The sequence below is a fragment of the Henckelia pumila genome, chromosome 2 (genome assembly GCF_033568475.1).
Source record: "Henckelia pumila isolate YLH828 chromosome 2, ASM3356847v2, whole genome shotgun sequence".
Taxonomy (NCBI): domain Eukaryota; kingdom Viridiplantae; phylum Streptophyta; class Magnoliopsida; order Lamiales; family Gesneriaceae; genus Henckelia; species Henckelia pumila.
Genome location: NC_133121.1, coordinates 117,845,971 through 117,861,276, shown reverse-complemented (window position 1 = coordinate 117,861,276; position 15,306 = coordinate 117,845,971). Strand labels below are relative to the sequence as shown.

The 15,306-nt window shown below is 33.6% G+C and overlaps 4 protein-coding genes and 1 long non-coding RNA gene across 6 annotated transcripts; 4 read left to right on the top strand and 1 right to left on the bottom strand.

Moving 5' to 3' along the window:
* Window positions 1–2,023: 2,023 nt before the first annotated feature.
* Window positions 2,024–2,835, top strand: LOC140885257 (uncharacterized). Its single transcript, XR_012150854.1, has 2 exons — window positions 2,024–2,266; window positions 2,545–2,835. It is a non-coding gene; the product is annotated as an uncharacterized lncRNA (long non-coding RNA).
* Window positions 2,836–3,262: 427 nt separating this feature from the next.
* On the top strand, window positions 3,263–5,706 carry LOC140884716 (uncharacterized protein C24H6.02c). The gene is made up of 4 exons (XM_073291561.1): window positions 3,263–3,468; window positions 3,694–3,829; window positions 4,332–4,460; window positions 4,894–5,706. The coding sequence occupies exons 1-4, from the start codon at window positions 3,353–3,355 to the stop codon at window positions 4,999–5,001; spliced, it is 489 nt and encodes a 162-aa protein (XP_073147662.1). The 5' UTR covers window positions 3,263–3,352; the 3' UTR covers window positions 5,002–5,706.
* A 2,820-nt stretch (window positions 5,707–8,526) lies between these two features.
* On the top strand, window positions 8,527–9,906 carry LOC140882320 (S-adenosylmethionine decarboxylase proenzyme-like). Its single transcript, XM_073288259.1, has one exon. The coding sequence runs from the start codon at window positions 8,672–8,674 to the stop codon at window positions 9,746–9,748; it is 1,077 nt and encodes a 358-aa protein (XP_073144360.1). The 5' UTR covers window positions 8,527–8,671; the 3' UTR covers window positions 9,749–9,906.
* Window positions 9,907–10,170: 264 nt separating this feature from the next.
* Window positions 10,171–11,536, bottom strand: LOC140882322 (peroxidase 11). The gene is made up of 4 exons (XM_073288260.1): window positions 11,294–11,536; window positions 11,007–11,198; window positions 10,730–10,895; window positions 10,171–10,598 (listed from the first exon to the last, which is right to left on the bottom strand). Exons 1-4 carry the CDS (start codon window positions 11,519–11,521, stop codon window positions 10,171–10,173), a joined length of 1,014 nt encoding a protein of 337 aa, XP_073144361.1. The 5' UTR covers window positions 11,522–11,536.
* Window positions 11,537–13,855: 2,319 nt separating this feature from the next.
* LOC140882323 (protein SOB FIVE-LIKE 4-like) lies at window positions 13,856–14,990 on the top strand. Of its 2 annotated transcripts, XM_073288262.1 has the most exons (3): window positions 13,856–13,936; window positions 14,056–14,138; window positions 14,223–14,990. In XM_073288262.1, the coding sequence occupies exons 2-3, from the start codon at window positions 14,135–14,137 to the stop codon at window positions 14,594–14,596; spliced, it is 378 nt and encodes a 125-aa protein (XP_073144363.1). In that variant the 5' UTR covers window positions 13,856–13,936; window positions 14,056–14,134; the 3' UTR covers window positions 14,597–14,990. The 2 variants fall into 2 exon arrangements, with proteins under 2 accessions (XP_073144363.1, XP_073144362.1); XM_073288261.1 differs by lacking the exon at window positions 13,856–13,936 and having other exon boundaries at window positions 13,946–14,138.
* The last annotated feature ends 316 nt before the right edge of the window (window positions 14,991–15,306 follow it).

Here is a 15,306-nt window from a genome sequence, read left to right as displayed (position 1 = left end):
TGCAATGAAGATTGTTGAGTGCAATAATTGCCCTTACTGTGCAAAACAATCAAACCATGACGCTTGATTGATGTGCGGTTTAAAAGATTTGAGTTGCATTATTACCGCTAGTTATAACTTTTGGTAAAACAGCAAACTTTCGGTCCTCTATATTATTACAAATTATTAATAAAATCTTCTTTATTTATAGGACAACATCACTTCAAAATAATACAAAATTTTGAAGGCACTAAATTAAAAATAATATACATTTATTCTCAAAATGGATAAGACAGTTGAAATACAAGATGAAATGTTAACATTTTTAATAAAAAACATTCAAAATTCGAGTTAAAATTTAGCAAAAAAATTTATTGCAATAGTGGGTTTCGAACAACTTAACATTAAATTAAAAATAGAAAAAACGTCAAATAACACATTGATTATTAACGTATTGACTTACAAGTAATAAAAAATAATAACACAATAATGGAGGTTGGAAACAATGAAATTATTTATACTCTTGCAAAGAATTTTTTCAGCATAATCCAACAAAAGAATCAAAGAATAAATATATAAAAATAAAAATAATTGATAGTAAAAATATTACAAAAATTATTATCAAAGATGATGAGAAAATTAATTTTTTTATAAATGTACTGCAAACGAAAAATCATGAAAGAAGAAAAAATTGTTATGTAAACAAGAAAAGACTTTGTAATTTACTTTAAAATTTAGAATGCATTATTTGTATTATTATTATTTTCTCAAAAACCACTAGTTGTAAAACTATTTTTAAAAACTATATATTATTTGATATATTTTTTCTTAAATTTTATTTATTAAATATGCCACGACATCAAATTATATATTTTTTTCTTTTTTAAAAAAATTATATATTTTCCTTAATGTCTAATTTATACAAAATTATAGTATTTGTTACAACTATTATTTGCAATAACGTTTATAAATTCAATTAGACTTGTAACATATAAAATCTTTTAACAAAGGTTCTTCGCACTCATTTTATAATACATGTTGTAAATATCATATTACATTGAATTTAATATTTACTAAATATCATGAAAATTATTAACTAACTGCATATTTATCTCTTCTCATCTCAACTATTTATTTAACAACATTTATCGATAATAGAAAGAATTCCCACATGCAACGTCACTTTTACTAATAATAATAAGTGTACCAAAATTGAAATTTCATAACACAGAATATCAAAATCGCGAAAACACAAACATAAAAACAAAAAAACAATTTTCCAAAAGAAAAAAAAAAAAAAGAAAAGAAAAACCATGTGTCGTGCATTTACCGGTTGGATCCAAAAAAAAATTCGGTCGTTCCCCAAATTACGTCCGACGTTATTTTTCCAATGATGTATAATTGCAATTCTCTACGTAAACTCCTATATATACAAATCAAAATTAAAATATATTATTATTTTTGGACTTTCTCTTCCTGCCCACGGCCCACCCTTACATTTGGGCCTTGATACGGCGATGTTATCATTAAAAGAGTGACAAGTCCACCATAGATCAATTACAGTTCAGTCGTTGGCCTTTGGGCAAATTAAGAGGCCTTAAGCTAGCGCATGACACAAAATTAATTATTTTCAATTATACATACGGCCCAAGTTTTTTAATTTTTTTAATTTCTTAATTTTGGATTAATTAGATATTAACACGGGTGACTCAATTTAAAAAAATTAAACGATTCCAGAATTTAAAATCATAGACCGATCTTGGGCTCTGTCATTATTTGTGTATATATAGTAAAAATTAATAATAATAATGAAGTGTTTTCATTAATGGAGCTTTCGGTAGCAAGAAACTCGGTACTCAAGATATTTATTTTTAATAATACGAGCATAGTTTCTATACCATGGATCCGATTCTGCTTCTTATTCCATTTTATTGCACGACAATTAGAGCAACTGAAAAAGATTCGTGCCAATATTTTCTACGCTATTGGGGACGTGTGGTAACTTATATGACCTATAAATACATACACTAAGAGGGCATAGAAACCCAAGATCCATCCAAGGTATATAAAAAATTAACTTAGCTGCTAATTTTGTTTAATTACTTGCAAATTAAGCTAGCTAAGGGAACTCTAGCTAGGAAAAATGGCATCACTGAAGCCTGAGAAGCCAGTTGGATCTGTATCACTCGGCCCAGCTAAGAAAGAGCCGGTTAGAGCCCCGCTCTCCAAGCAGGGCGCTGGCGCACCTAAAGGCGAGCCCCAGAAGCCTAGAGAGCCTAGGAAGAAGGTGCAAGCTCGTTCTAAAAAATATTCTACATTCTACGCATATAATTATCGATCTGGATATATAGTTAGTTACGTTTTTGAGATCGAAAAAGTATATATTTTTTTTCTGGCAGAAATATATAATTAATATTCATTTATGTACGAAAGATATATAATAATCATGCACCATGAATAAATTTAATTATTGGGTATCTGAGCAAGCAAATTGAAATATCTTTTTTGCGTTTTATATATGATAGAATTAATTAATAAAGTTGATGACTTATATTGATTTTGTAGGCATCGGGTGGCAAGCCAGGTGCGAAGAAATGATAATGGGGAGATGTGATTTGGGGTTCAGTAATTTTACATGTGATGTGAGAGCAGCGGCCGAGTTACGTTGTGGGTGTGATTTTAGTTAAGAATTAATGTACGTTATGCAAGTGAGTGAGTGGCTACGTACTATTTATATTATGTGACCTTGTTGTACTAGCTAGCTGCTTGGCCTTAATAAAAGCATTATATTGAGTTAAATTAAGAAATTTTTATTTTTATTTACTTGTTTTCAATTATTGCAATTTGTTTTGAGAAGGATATACCCTCTGCGGTCTTTGTTTTAAGTTGATATATAGGATACCAACGTCATATATATATTTGAACTAAAATACTAAATAAAAATACTTTATAGAATTTTAAATGTTAAATATTATTAACGTAGATAATAACTCAAATAAAATGTTATAGTATAAAAATCTATCCAACAAAATTTGCCTGGTTGACCCCTTACACAATCAAAATTATCATAACCAAACAAATTTTTTATTTATCAAAATGAAAAACCTTCTCCCCAAAACTCAAAAATTAAAAAGTAATTTATTTTAAATATATTAACAAAGTAGTTTTTGAAAAATAAATGATAATTTATATTTAGGAAATTATATATATAAAAAAAAAAAAAAAAGCAAGCAAACGAACGAACGGCCCAGCCCCACAGTTAGTTATTCGAGGGGCCGGCCCATCAGGAATTCGGGTTTCATAATTTTTTTAAAAAAGAAAAAAAAAATCGTTTTCCGGTGAGCGGCGGTGGTTCAGAGGCAGAGCTCTAACCATGAACAGCTGCCACATTCCTGCCCTTCCTTCGCCTCTAGATCTAAGCTTCACGCTCAGTTCTCGATTCTGCAGACCTAATTTTTATCCCAATTCCAGACACTTGAAACCTTCCAGGTAATTATACATCATTTTGTGGTTTGTTTAATTTCTTCTTCGTATCACTGGGATTTATTTTTTGGCTAGCTTTTGTATCTGATGTGATAATTGTGGAGAAAAAAATATCCAAATTCATGTATTGTATGTATTATGCACTTGTTTTTATTTTCTTCTCCTGGAATATTTTTTTATCCCCCCCTTCTCTTGGTTGTTTTAGTTTATGTGCGCAACTATCACTTGCAGCTTGCGAATTTCTCATTTTGAAAAGAAGACATTTAAACAATGGCACCGGGAGCCGATAATTTCGTGTTCGATTGAAGATTGTTCCGAAGCATACCCGGAGCCCACACAATCTTCTGTTTCAAAGAATGCTCAAGAGGTTAGTAATGATTTTCTATGCTGATTTTTGTTGATTTTTTTTTTTAATTGGAGTTGAAAGAAACGGTCTTTACTTTCAGGCTGTTTATCTCTATGGTTGTGGTTTTATGCTTCAACTTATGTTTAGCTCTGTGCGTCGTACCTGTGGGATTTTCAATATTATGAAGTGGTCAACAAGAATGCCAGTTGCATATCTTCTGTGTTTGGCAGCCTCATTAAATTAGTGTAAATATTGGATTTAATGGGGCATTAACATGATGTTCCACCATGAAAGAAAAGAGTTTCAGCAACTGGGAAATCTTGTATTTTGAAAATTAGTGCAAGTCTTTTACTTTGAATATCTGAATATATATAAAGTTTTTCTATTGGTTGCTTTAAAATATATCTTTATAGAACAAAATAACTGGTTATTTATGGTGCATATGGTGCATTTCCTATCTCTAAATTTTTGTACCTTACTTAGGAAAAGTGCTTGGGTTAGTTCCTTGATTTCTTGCTTGCAGGAAGCTTCTATTAACCTAAATCTTCCAAGAAGAAGTTTGTCGGTAACTTTTACCTGTAATGCTTGTGGTTCACGATCGCAGAGATTAATAAACAGATTAGCTTATGAACGTGGACTGGTATATGTACAGGTAATTATGTTTTGAGGATTTCTTTCCAAAAATCTTCACCAATTATTTGCTGCTTTTCTTTTATCTAGAATTTTTTTTTATTATCTGTATCGAGGTAGTAAAATTTTATTTATTACAGTTATTATTAAGCAGGGGCATAACTATCCTTCAGGCAAAGCCTTGTATTTGCCCGGCAGAAAATTCTTATAGTGATGTGAAAAAATTCAAAAATAATAAAAATATTATATTTTGCTAAAAATATCATTTAAACTTTTGACCATCCGAATCTGAACTCCTGGTTAACCCTTGCTATTAAGTCAGAGCAACAAATGTGGAGTGGCCTCTTGATGTATATGATAAGACAGCCGCGTGCTCTTTTCTACTGAATATTAAGGGCCTTCCTAAATTGAAATATCACTGTCTTAATCATTTTCTTTTTCTCGTATCTTTGCAGTGTTCAGGATGCTCCCAGTATCACAAGTTAGTTGACAATCTTGGACTTGTGGTCGAGTACAACTTGCAGGAGGTAGTGGATAGTGATACAAGTACAGGACAAATCTAGAACCAGCTTCTCATTATGCACAAGTAAATGAAGAAAAGATATTCTAGAGGAATGAAAACGATTAAATGAATGTCATATCATATTATAGCTGATATCATAATGTTTGTTGCAAAAATATTGTGATCACTTAGCTGGAAAATTAGAATTGATGCACTGATCCACTTCTGCATGCCAGTAAAGATTTCTCCTGCCCTGTAAAGTCTAATGAACCAAAGCTTGTGGCTGCAAACAAGGTGGCCACGGCTAATCCAGCTGCTGCTGCCTCCTTTCTAAATCTTCTCACCTGCTGACTAAGTGATGCTCCTCCACTCTGTAATCAAACATTGTGACATTTAGTTATTTTCTCAGCAATTTGAATACAATTTGATACCTAAATGGGAGAAAGATTCGTACCGAATAATGGGCCTTTGCCGGTGCTGGTACATTTGCGGATTCTGATGCATGATGCCTCTTGTGCTTGTGCTCACCAGGTGTGGATGAAGGTGGGGCAACCAATTTCAGCACTGGAATTGGTAATGTATTGGTCGTTCTGGTGCTAGTTTGTGCGTGTGTTTGTGTGTGTTTTTTTTTTTTTTTTTTTTTTTTTATTATAAATTTTTATGTTAGCATTCCATGTGTTAGTATTATATATAGAGGTCAAATTTGGGCCAAAGTTCAATCATTGAACCGTAGTCCGATATATGTTCTAATACATAGTTATTGGCAAGTCCAGCCCAATACTTACATACAGTCTTCTTCTCTAAATTTCCTTTTGAGAATTCTTGCCACGCTGTTTATATCTTTCCAACAAAAGAATGCATGCAAATGAAATGTTTCGTTGACATTTGGATGAGATTTAAAATATTACAAAAGTCTTAGAATCGGAAATTTGAAATCCTTTATTAGTGTTAGGTAGATTCTTGGTACAAATAAATCGGCATTATCCACCAAAAACTTTTGTCTTTTTGTTTTGTGTATGTCAAAATGTTGAGGTAAGGAACTTTATAATCCGGACAACGAATCTTTAATTGACTGACGATGCATTGAGATAAAACTAGAAAAAAGCAACACCTCGTAGTCAACTCTTCCAAAGTAGTTCCAGTTTTCAGGGCCACCGATTGTATTTTATATTTAAAAAAGATTTTTAAACTATGCATGCAGAGAAAATCCACTGTTTGCCACGTCTCATGTGCATTAAACAAAGATTCTCAAAATGTATTGGAAATTCTTTTGAGTTTGGAAATTGATTTGAAATTCATGAATTACGATAATAATTTTAGTGTTTAATTAATAGATAAAATCTTAAATTTATATATTATTTATTTACATATTAGTCATACAAAGAGTGAATTTCAAATGACACAATTATTTGTTGAATTTGAAATTCATCTAATTAACATTAATAATATATATAAATATATGTAACGAGTATATTTGAAGTTTATAGTTTTATTGATCTAAATAACATTTGTATTCAAATACATTTGAAATTTCTTCTAACCAAACACAATCATTAAGAAACATAGGAGACTGAATCTAAATAATTAATTGGTTTACATTTTATATTTGTTTGGATTGAATTTTATTATATTATAGAATAAAATAAATTTTTGCTATCTCTTTCAAAGGCAAGATAAATATTACTCTCTCCATCTTATTCATTTAGAACCGATTTGATTACAGAAGTTACAACTTTAATAAAACACTTTAATAAGTTTAATTTTTTAAATTTCTTTTATTAAAATGATATTCATTTAATAGATTAGTGAAAAAAATGAAAGATAATGCTAAATATAAATTAAATTATATGATCGAGACTACTGATGAAAAAAAATATAATTTAAATAAGAGTAATGTTACATGTATATCGAAACTTATACAATAATTTTTATACTATATAAATTTAATACAAAAATTTAATTTATCAAATCTCGTGAAATATTAAATGTAAAATATCACAATATAATGATAAAATCTCATGACTTAATTATTGCAAATATCATGGTAACGGATATAAAACACAAAGAATCCAGTAGGGGTAATACTGTAATATCAGAGGAGGTCTGGCAAAACGCAAATATAAATACGCCTTCCCTTCCACCACCTCTTCGCTCAAACTCTTGCAAGTGTTCCCAAACAAAACTCAGATAAAGAAGCGACACTGAGAAGGAGAGGTAGCTGTCGTTTATGATTCTCTAGGGTTTCCGAATATTTCCCCGAGGCAGTCACGATTTCAATCTACCGTGAGCATTTTCTGAATTTTGTGTGGTGAAATGAAATAATTTTAATACGGATTTCTTGCATAACTGTTGTTTGATTTGTTTTGTTTGAAGGAATTTACAGCGAATCGAGCTACCCCGTTGAGTATATCTACGATAAAGCTGAATCTTTATGTAAGTATGAATAATCAGCTTTCGCATTCTGCTTGTCATGTTTTTTTTTATAATAGTTTAGCGATCGTGTTATCTTATTCCTTTTTTTTGTGCATCTGAAATTTGGCGATGGTTTTACTGCCTAAAATTATGGCTGTTTGTTTATTAGTTTAATCTGCATATGTATTTGCAATGTATTCGACAGAGGCTTTTGCATGGACCTTTTTTTTCCTTGTATAGTTGATTGGATACTGTACGAAATAAAGGTGGCTTATTGGTTTTTTTTTTGGGTATATTAAATTTAGAAAGTTTTTGCTGTCAAATTTAAACAATATTCTCTTTTATATATTAAATTTAGAATTTTTTGCTGTCAAATTTAAACAATATTCTCTTTTATATCTATATTTTGGCAAGTCTTGTTTGAAATCGTTTAATTTGATTTTTTTTTTCCTTTTTGTTAAATATCTATGCTAGTGAGGATATATGTATGTGCATGGGCCTCTGTATGCCTTTCCTTGGTTAGAAAATCCTGTTTTCTTGATGAATCCATGGCCAAAGGCTTGTAATTTTCCGATGACTTGAAGCCTTTGTCTTTTTTCCCCATTCTTATTTACATGATATTTTTTTAATTCTGTTGTGTGACATTGGATGTGTTTGTGTTCATAAATGATTCTTTTGATTCCTGCCAAAGTCTAGAAAGAATCCAGACTGCTTAATGGAGAACCTGTTTGGAAAAAATTTCCTTTTCTTCTTTTGGTGGTACCCTGGAATTTATCCGTGTTTAGGTTATGGTCATGGACATAGAAATTTTCTGCTGTTTTTATTGATGGCTCTCGGGTTTCAACTGATCTGGTTTGACCCTATTTATTTTCCTTTATCTTGCAGCTAAGAGTTTATGAGCTAATGGAGTCCAAAGGTGGTAAGAAAAAGTCTACTGGTAAATCTCTATTTTACGAAGCTCCCCTTGGTTACAGCATTGAAGACGTTCGACCAAATGGCGGTATCAAGAAGTTCAGATCTGCTGCGTACTCCAACGTATGTTTCTACATGTTAACTGTGCCTAGGTTACGTGATTTGTTACTTCCAAGTGTTATATATCATTACATCACTGACTTTAAATTGTTTTCTTCCTGTCTCAGTGTGCACGCAAGCCGTCTTGATATTCCTAAGCTAGTTTAGCAATCACGCCTGTTGTGTGGCGAAGAAAGCCATCAATCTGCGTAGTTTTTATTTTTATTCCTGCGTTCACTCCTTTTCTTAACTTCTCGGCTACCTGCTTCTCTGCATCCTTAGCTGCTAGCAATTTTTTGTTTCTAGAAATGGCTTTGCCTGTATCTGCTATAGGTTTTGAAGGCTTTGAAAAGAGGCTTGAAATCTCCTTTTTCGAACCGTACATCTTTACCGATCCCAAAGGAAAGGGTCTTCGTTGTCTTTCCAAAGCACAGTTGGATGAGATTTTAGAACCTGCTGATTGCATCATAGTTGCTTCACTGTCAAATGAATATGTTGACTCATATGTCCTCTCTGAGTCAAGCCTCTTCGTCTATCCTTACAAAATTATCATCAAAACTTGTGGAACGACGAAATTGCTTCTGTCCATCCCACCCATACTGAAGTTAGCAAAGACCCTTTCTCTTTCAGTTCAAACTGTAAGATACACACGTGGAAGCTTCATTTTCCCTGGGGCTCAGTCATACCCTCATCAAAATTTCTCTGAAGAAGAAGTTGTTCTAGATAGTTTTTTCGGAAATCTTGGTCTCGATGGAAGCAAGGCATTTGTTATGGGAGCCTCTGATGAACGTCAGAAATGGCATGTTTATTCTGCAAGTGCAATCTCTATGGAATCTTCTAACCCTGTGTACACACTAGAGATGTGTATGACTGGCTTGGACAGGGAAATGAAATCTGTTTTCTGCAAACATGATTCAAGCTTCGCAACCCTGATGACTGACAAGTCTGGCATAAGAAAAATTCTCCCAGAATCAGACATATGTGATTTTGAGTTCAACCCGTGTGGATATTCCATGAATTCAATTGAAGGGGCTGCACTATCTACTATCCATGTTACCCCAGAAGATGGGTTTAGTTATGCAAGCTTCGAGACTGCTGGGTACGATTTTAAGGTGGTCAATCTAGGCCTAATGATCGAGAGGGTTTTGTCGTGTTTTCAACCATGGGAGTTTTCCATAGCTCTGCATACTGATTTTGGTTCCAAGCTATCTCATCAAAGTTACATACTGGACGTGAAAGCTTACTCGAACACTCAGAAAATCCATGAAGAGCTAGGAATGGGTGGATCTATTATCTTCCAGAAGTTTATTAGGACTGCATCCTGTGGATCTCCTAGGTCTATTCTGAAAAGTCGTGGAGAGGATGAAGAAGAAGAAAAGGAGTAACGTTTACTGTTTGTTTTTTATCTGCTTTAAATAAAAGATAGCGCTGCCTGTATCTGCTATCTTCCAGTACTTTGCATTTTGGCTTTTGGTGGATCTACCTTTGTTAGACTGAATTGTGAACTTCATATCAGCTGCAATATTATTATGTTGGTCTGTTTGTTTAATTGCATTACCCAGTCTAATATATGTATGATGTATCTTCTATGTTGAAAGATGTTCGAAGATTATAAGTTTTAAGTTGATACCGATTCGCCGTGAAATCTAGTTCAGAAACATAGTTAATGTTTCCTCAGTAGGTGCTGAAGCATAAACCTCAAAAAAGGACCAAACGTACAAAAGTATATATATTTCACCAATACAAAATGAATAGAATAAAGGATTTGAACTTGGAGTCATGCAGTTCCATGAGTTGAAACGCATTCTCATGTATTTATAAACCTGCAATTCTTCCTAACTTCTCCATTTGTATAAGTTTCACTATTTGTAATGTTCCCCAATTTCACCATTGATTCAGAGAACTGCTCGAAGAATGCTATCGGGTTTTCAGCATATTTTGACACAATCTTCTTGGTTTGAATGGCTAAAATACTAGAATATAGTTCTTGGTCTGAAGTTAGCAGGCCCTCTCCTTGTACCAAGATTTGAAAATAAGAATTGTCGAATAAATTCGGTGTGAGATGGTCCATGTCCGATTCATTATTATTAGCTGCGGTGTTCTGAGGAGGGCAGATGGATTTCAATTTATTCAGGTACACTCTTGAGGGTTGATTCTTCTCTGAAGTTGTGGAAAAATCTCCATAGATTCTGTTCCTGAAATTTATGCAACGTGCCTTGCCTATGGTATGAGCACCTGAACACATGACTATATTAAACTCTGTAGAATTGGGCCAAATGAGCTTAGTATTTCACCACCACTTACACTATCTTTGTGTACCTAAATTGTAATGTATAGACAATATCTTGTAGTCGTAAGGTGCTTACCAGAAAGTGCAACCACGTCGGTAACCGATAGGCCCTGATATATAAACTTTGAAATGATGGAGAGTAGCCCTTCATCTGCTGTGGGGATATTTGTCTCAGTAAGTGCATATCCTGCAGTTTTTGAGTCGTATCTACCCACAGGAACATCCCAATATGGTCCACCAACCTGCACAATGTTCACAAACAAAAGTTAAAAACTGTACCAAGTAAAATAAATAAATAAACCTATGATTTCCAAATGTTTAAGTGAAATTCTCTTTTAATTTACGTGTGATACCAAAACAACAGCATCCCTTGCAGCAATAGTGAGAATATCAGCACATGAAACGATTCCAGGGCACTCGGATTCAAGCCGGTTCTTGATCCTGTCGATGATTCTGAATCCTTTCAAAGCATGCACATTGTTTGGAGCTCTCTTTTCTCCTTGAAGTGTGACTGTGTCATCCAGCAGAACTGATCCATCACATCCCTGTAACATAAAATCTCGCGGAAAAGGACGTCATGTTTTCATAAAATATGAATGGAGTTGATCAAGAATTGTGATTGATCTTGAGATTTAATTACCTGAACGAAGCAATCGTGGAAATGCAATCTCAAAATCAAGGCTGCATTACGCGGATTAGAGAGCACCGCACATTCCATTTCTTTCCTAACGATTTCGAGCACTGTTGGGCACGTAGTTTTGTAGTAATCTAATGTTAAAAGGGGCTCACTGGCAAGCAAACTTGAAGAGGAAATTCCAATAATTAATGCCAAAAGAAGAAGCCCTTTTGAGTTAAGTAAAAGTTCCATCTTTTTTGTGGTGTTTTTTAGTAGTTCCAAAAGGGAGATTGATTAATTGTGAGAAATGGTGAAAGTATGGTTTAAATAACTGAACTCTGTAGGTACTTTTCTTGAAATGGTTGTCTTTCAAATCGGTTTTATTTATTTACTTCTCTCCTATTTTTTTTTTTTATTTAGTCAAAAGAGGATGCAACAACTTTTAGCCAGGTTGGTGGATTTCTCAAACCTAAATTTTTACAACTCAACACAGAAAGAAACCAAGATCAGAACATTGTAATTGGTGTTGTGCTGTGCAAGTACTTGTAATTTGGGCAAGCAACCAAACCTAAGCATGTACTTTTACCCATTCAACTTTGATAGAACACTATACACACAAAAGCTTAATTTTAATTTTCATTTTCATTTTTTTCTTAAACAATATGGCAACAGATTTGCATGCAGATTGCAGAGCCTGAAACATACAAGTACACAGGTATTTATTTATTCTACTGTCCCAGCCAGACCTTATAATAGTATCAGAATATATTATATTATATGTTTTGATATACTGAAATACAATTGTTGTCTTTAGTCCATGGAAATAAGCCAAAAAGAAGATATAAAATAATAATATTTAGGGTAATCTGGCCGACGTGAGACAAAGGGTGGTTCCACTGCACCACGTGAAGATGTTCACAAAAAAAGATGCAAATAAAGCACGTACATGTCAACATCCTCACCTCACCTCACCTCACCTCACCTATAGCTATAATATTCAAAGTGACTATAAAACACACACATCCAACCCCAACAACAAATCCCCCAGCTAAGAGAATGTTGTCCCATTAACAATATTTATCCTCTTATGTATGGAGCCCAAACCAACATTCATATATAGCCACACCAATCACCACCCCAACAAATTCATCATTCTTTTAGTAATTTGTTGATATATGTATTCAACTCGTATGTTTTCGTTTTCTTGGTTTTACGAATTGACGAGGACGCGGATTTTCCGTGTTGTCGATCAATATCATCGTGAAGACAATATCATTAGCTGGTTAATTAATAAAGGTTAGACTATTCAAACAGACAAGACGAATGCTAGGGACCTTTCTTGTCCAAATCCGAACAGATAATAAGCCCAAGACATGAAAACTCCAGTAGGCCAATGTTCCATCTGACCACTTTATCCCTTTAGGAGTGCATGCTTCCAATCAACACTCTTAACGAATTGGATAACTTCAAATACTTAATTGTCCATGAAAATGGAGAATTGAATGGGCGCTAGTGTTGTATTTGATGAGTTTAAATATTACGGGATATACGACTCTTAGATCATGTTTGACTTATGGATGAGACGGCGAATACTTGGATTAGATAATAGTGCATGACATTAAACTTTTGTAGAACTTGAGTCAAATGTTTAAACAAAGATTAAGAATCAATCAATGTTTAATCATCCACACCAAACGATGCCTCGATGAGAAAACATGTCAGACAACGGAAAAGACGTAGACTAGTTTGTGACTATTTGTCATGGAGCTTGCATATTTGCATCAAAAAGGGTTGTTTGTCAAATCATGCAAGGCTATCTTTTGAAGTCGTGGCATGATCTAACTTCGTTGTATTATGTATGATCGAAATTTCATTATCTACTCATAAGCGTATCTAGCTAATCCAATATAACACAGCATGTCACGTATTTCTGCTGATGCATCGAGTAAAAACGATAAGAAGGCGCTACGAGAAGCATCGAAATTCAAGCACACGCGCACGAACATGAACTCTATTGCAGCAGGCTAAACCAACAAAAAATATAGAAAAGAAACAAAACAAAATATTTTGGACGAGATCTCAACTACAAACAGAACACTTTAATATAGTACTGAAAGCTCTTAATGATGCCCCAAAAGGATGAACTGGCTAAAAGAGAGAGTATATGAATATATATATTTTTTGTTTTTCATGATTCATCACACTAAATATGAGACACTGTATTTACATTATATTCAATCTCTATCAGATATGGGCTCTCATTTATTCAATAACAATCCGAGTTCATATCTAATATGCATACATTAAGGACAGCATGTCATAAACTCAAAAAAAATAAAAAAAAAAATAGACCAATAAGAAGAAAGACAGCAGGTTGTGTCACAAAATGACCATATGACATACCAATTCTCTCACCCAATTTAACCCCATACAAAATGCCAAAAACACAGTTGGATTCACTGCATGATTCACATGAAGGGGCTGCTATTAGCTGATGACATGACAGAGAATTAAAGCTATGCATATTTAAATGAGCTCTGAACAAGGTCTCCTCTAGCTATTTGAAATCATTGATCCTTCTACATTCTTTTGTCGTTTTGTGGCGTGGGCCTTCTCTGTATTTTCCCATTTCGAAACCAGCTATATATTTATGAAGCAGAGAGTGGAGTAAGTAAAAGAAAGAAGGATTCAATGTCTGCTTGCTTGGTTCTCACATGTAAATTATTGTGCAGTTACAGCTGTGGAGTGATTTCTCTTTAATAATGAATGCTTTTCTATGCATGAAGGAATCAAATAGATGAAAAGGGCATTTGAATTATATCTCTTCAAAGAAGCTTGCAAATTTTGCAGATTGCATAGCAGCAAATGAGTAATTCATGCTTTCTTGAAAGATATTATTATTGTAAACTTTCTTTTTTTCTTTTTAACAGGAGTTGTTCTGATATTGTTCAAGGCACTGAAGAATGCAGCAGCAATGAATCCGGATGGACCGCATACATAGCTTCTTCACCGGACAAAGAAGACGATCCCACCCAAGATGAAGACGATGAATGTAGTTCCAGCATGGATGAACAAGTAAATCAGCACGAATCAGAAGATGATGCTGAAAATATGGATACGGATGACTCCATGGCTTCTGATGCCTCCTCCGGACCTAGCGATCGAAGACGTTTGATCAATGCAGTGAAGAAAAACGAAAGAAATGGTGGTGAAAAGAGTCATAAACAGGAGGAGGAGGAGAAGAAAATTGGTGAGAAGATAAAGGTTGAAGAGGAGAAGAAGACTGAAACTAAAGGAAACAGTGGAAAACTATCAGAGAAAAAATAATAGATGATGCTTATGTTGCATCAGAAGATTATACTTGGGGATTGATCTTGTTTGACAAGGTTGGTACATAAATTTTTGCAGTTCATGGTTCATATTTCATGCGATTTGAGGGCCAAAAGATCAGCAATTTAGGAACCTTTGTGCAAGAGTACTGGCTCGAAAAGAGGACCTTTATTTTTCCCAAAAAAAATAAGCAAAACTCCCTCTAGTTTGTGAAGTTAATTTAAACAGGCTTGTGTGGCATATCCAGTCAGGCCGATTCTTCTTTCTAAACTACCTGCTATGGATATGATGATCTACACAACAATTTTCTGAAATTTTTGTTACAATTGATATTACATCTTTCTGTACATCTTTACTCGTAGCTTAGCTTTATGTTCATATAATTCCATGATGACATGTTACTAATATCAAAAGTCGCATCGGACATCAATGCATCAGAGGATTATACGGCTGTATGATTGTACTTCCCTACAGCAAAATAACAGAATCCTTTGATTCATTCTTTACAGCTGGTAAGATTCTTATTTATTTTTAAGGAAATACGATGGCCAATGAATTGCCTGTCTGGACCATTATGGACAAAAGTTTCCATGGATTCCGCATTCAAATATTTCGAGTTAAAGAAATAAAAAATAAAAAAAAACCAGTAGAATTGGTCTTCCTTGTGCTAGTAGTGCAGTGGCAGTGTTAATTTTTTGTTATTTTTC

Bases quoted from the DNA above. Each gene is read 5' to 3' on its own strand.
- LOC140882322 (XM_073288260.1), bottom strand. From the start codon at position 11,521: ATGGAACTTTTACTTAACTCAAAAGGGCTTCTTCTTTTGGCATTAATT. The intron at 11,199-11,293 runs GTAATTAAATCT...TTTATGTTACAG, and splicing joins TCCACGATTGCTTCGTTCAG to GGATGTGATGGATCAGTTCT. The intron at 10,599-10,729 runs GTAAGCACCTTA...TCATGTGTTCAG, and splicing joins CGACGTGGTTGCACTTTCTG to GTGCTCATACCATAGGCAAG.
- LOC140884716 (XM_073291561.1), top strand. From the start codon at position 3,353: ATGAACAGCTGCCACATTCCTGCCCTTCCTTCGCCTCTAGATCTAAGC. The intron at 3,830-4,331 runs GTTAGTAATGAT...TCTTGCTTGCAG, and splicing joins TTTCAAAGAATGCTCAAGAG to GAAGCTTCTATTAACCTAAA. The intron at 4,461-4,893 runs GTAATTATGTTT...GTATCTTTGCAG, and splicing joins GTGGACTGGTATATGTACAG to TGTTCAGGATGCTCCCAGTA.
- LOC140882320 (XM_073288259.1), top strand. From the start codon at position 8,672: ATGGCTTTGCCTGTATCTGCTATAGGTTTTGAAGGCTTTGAAAAGAGG.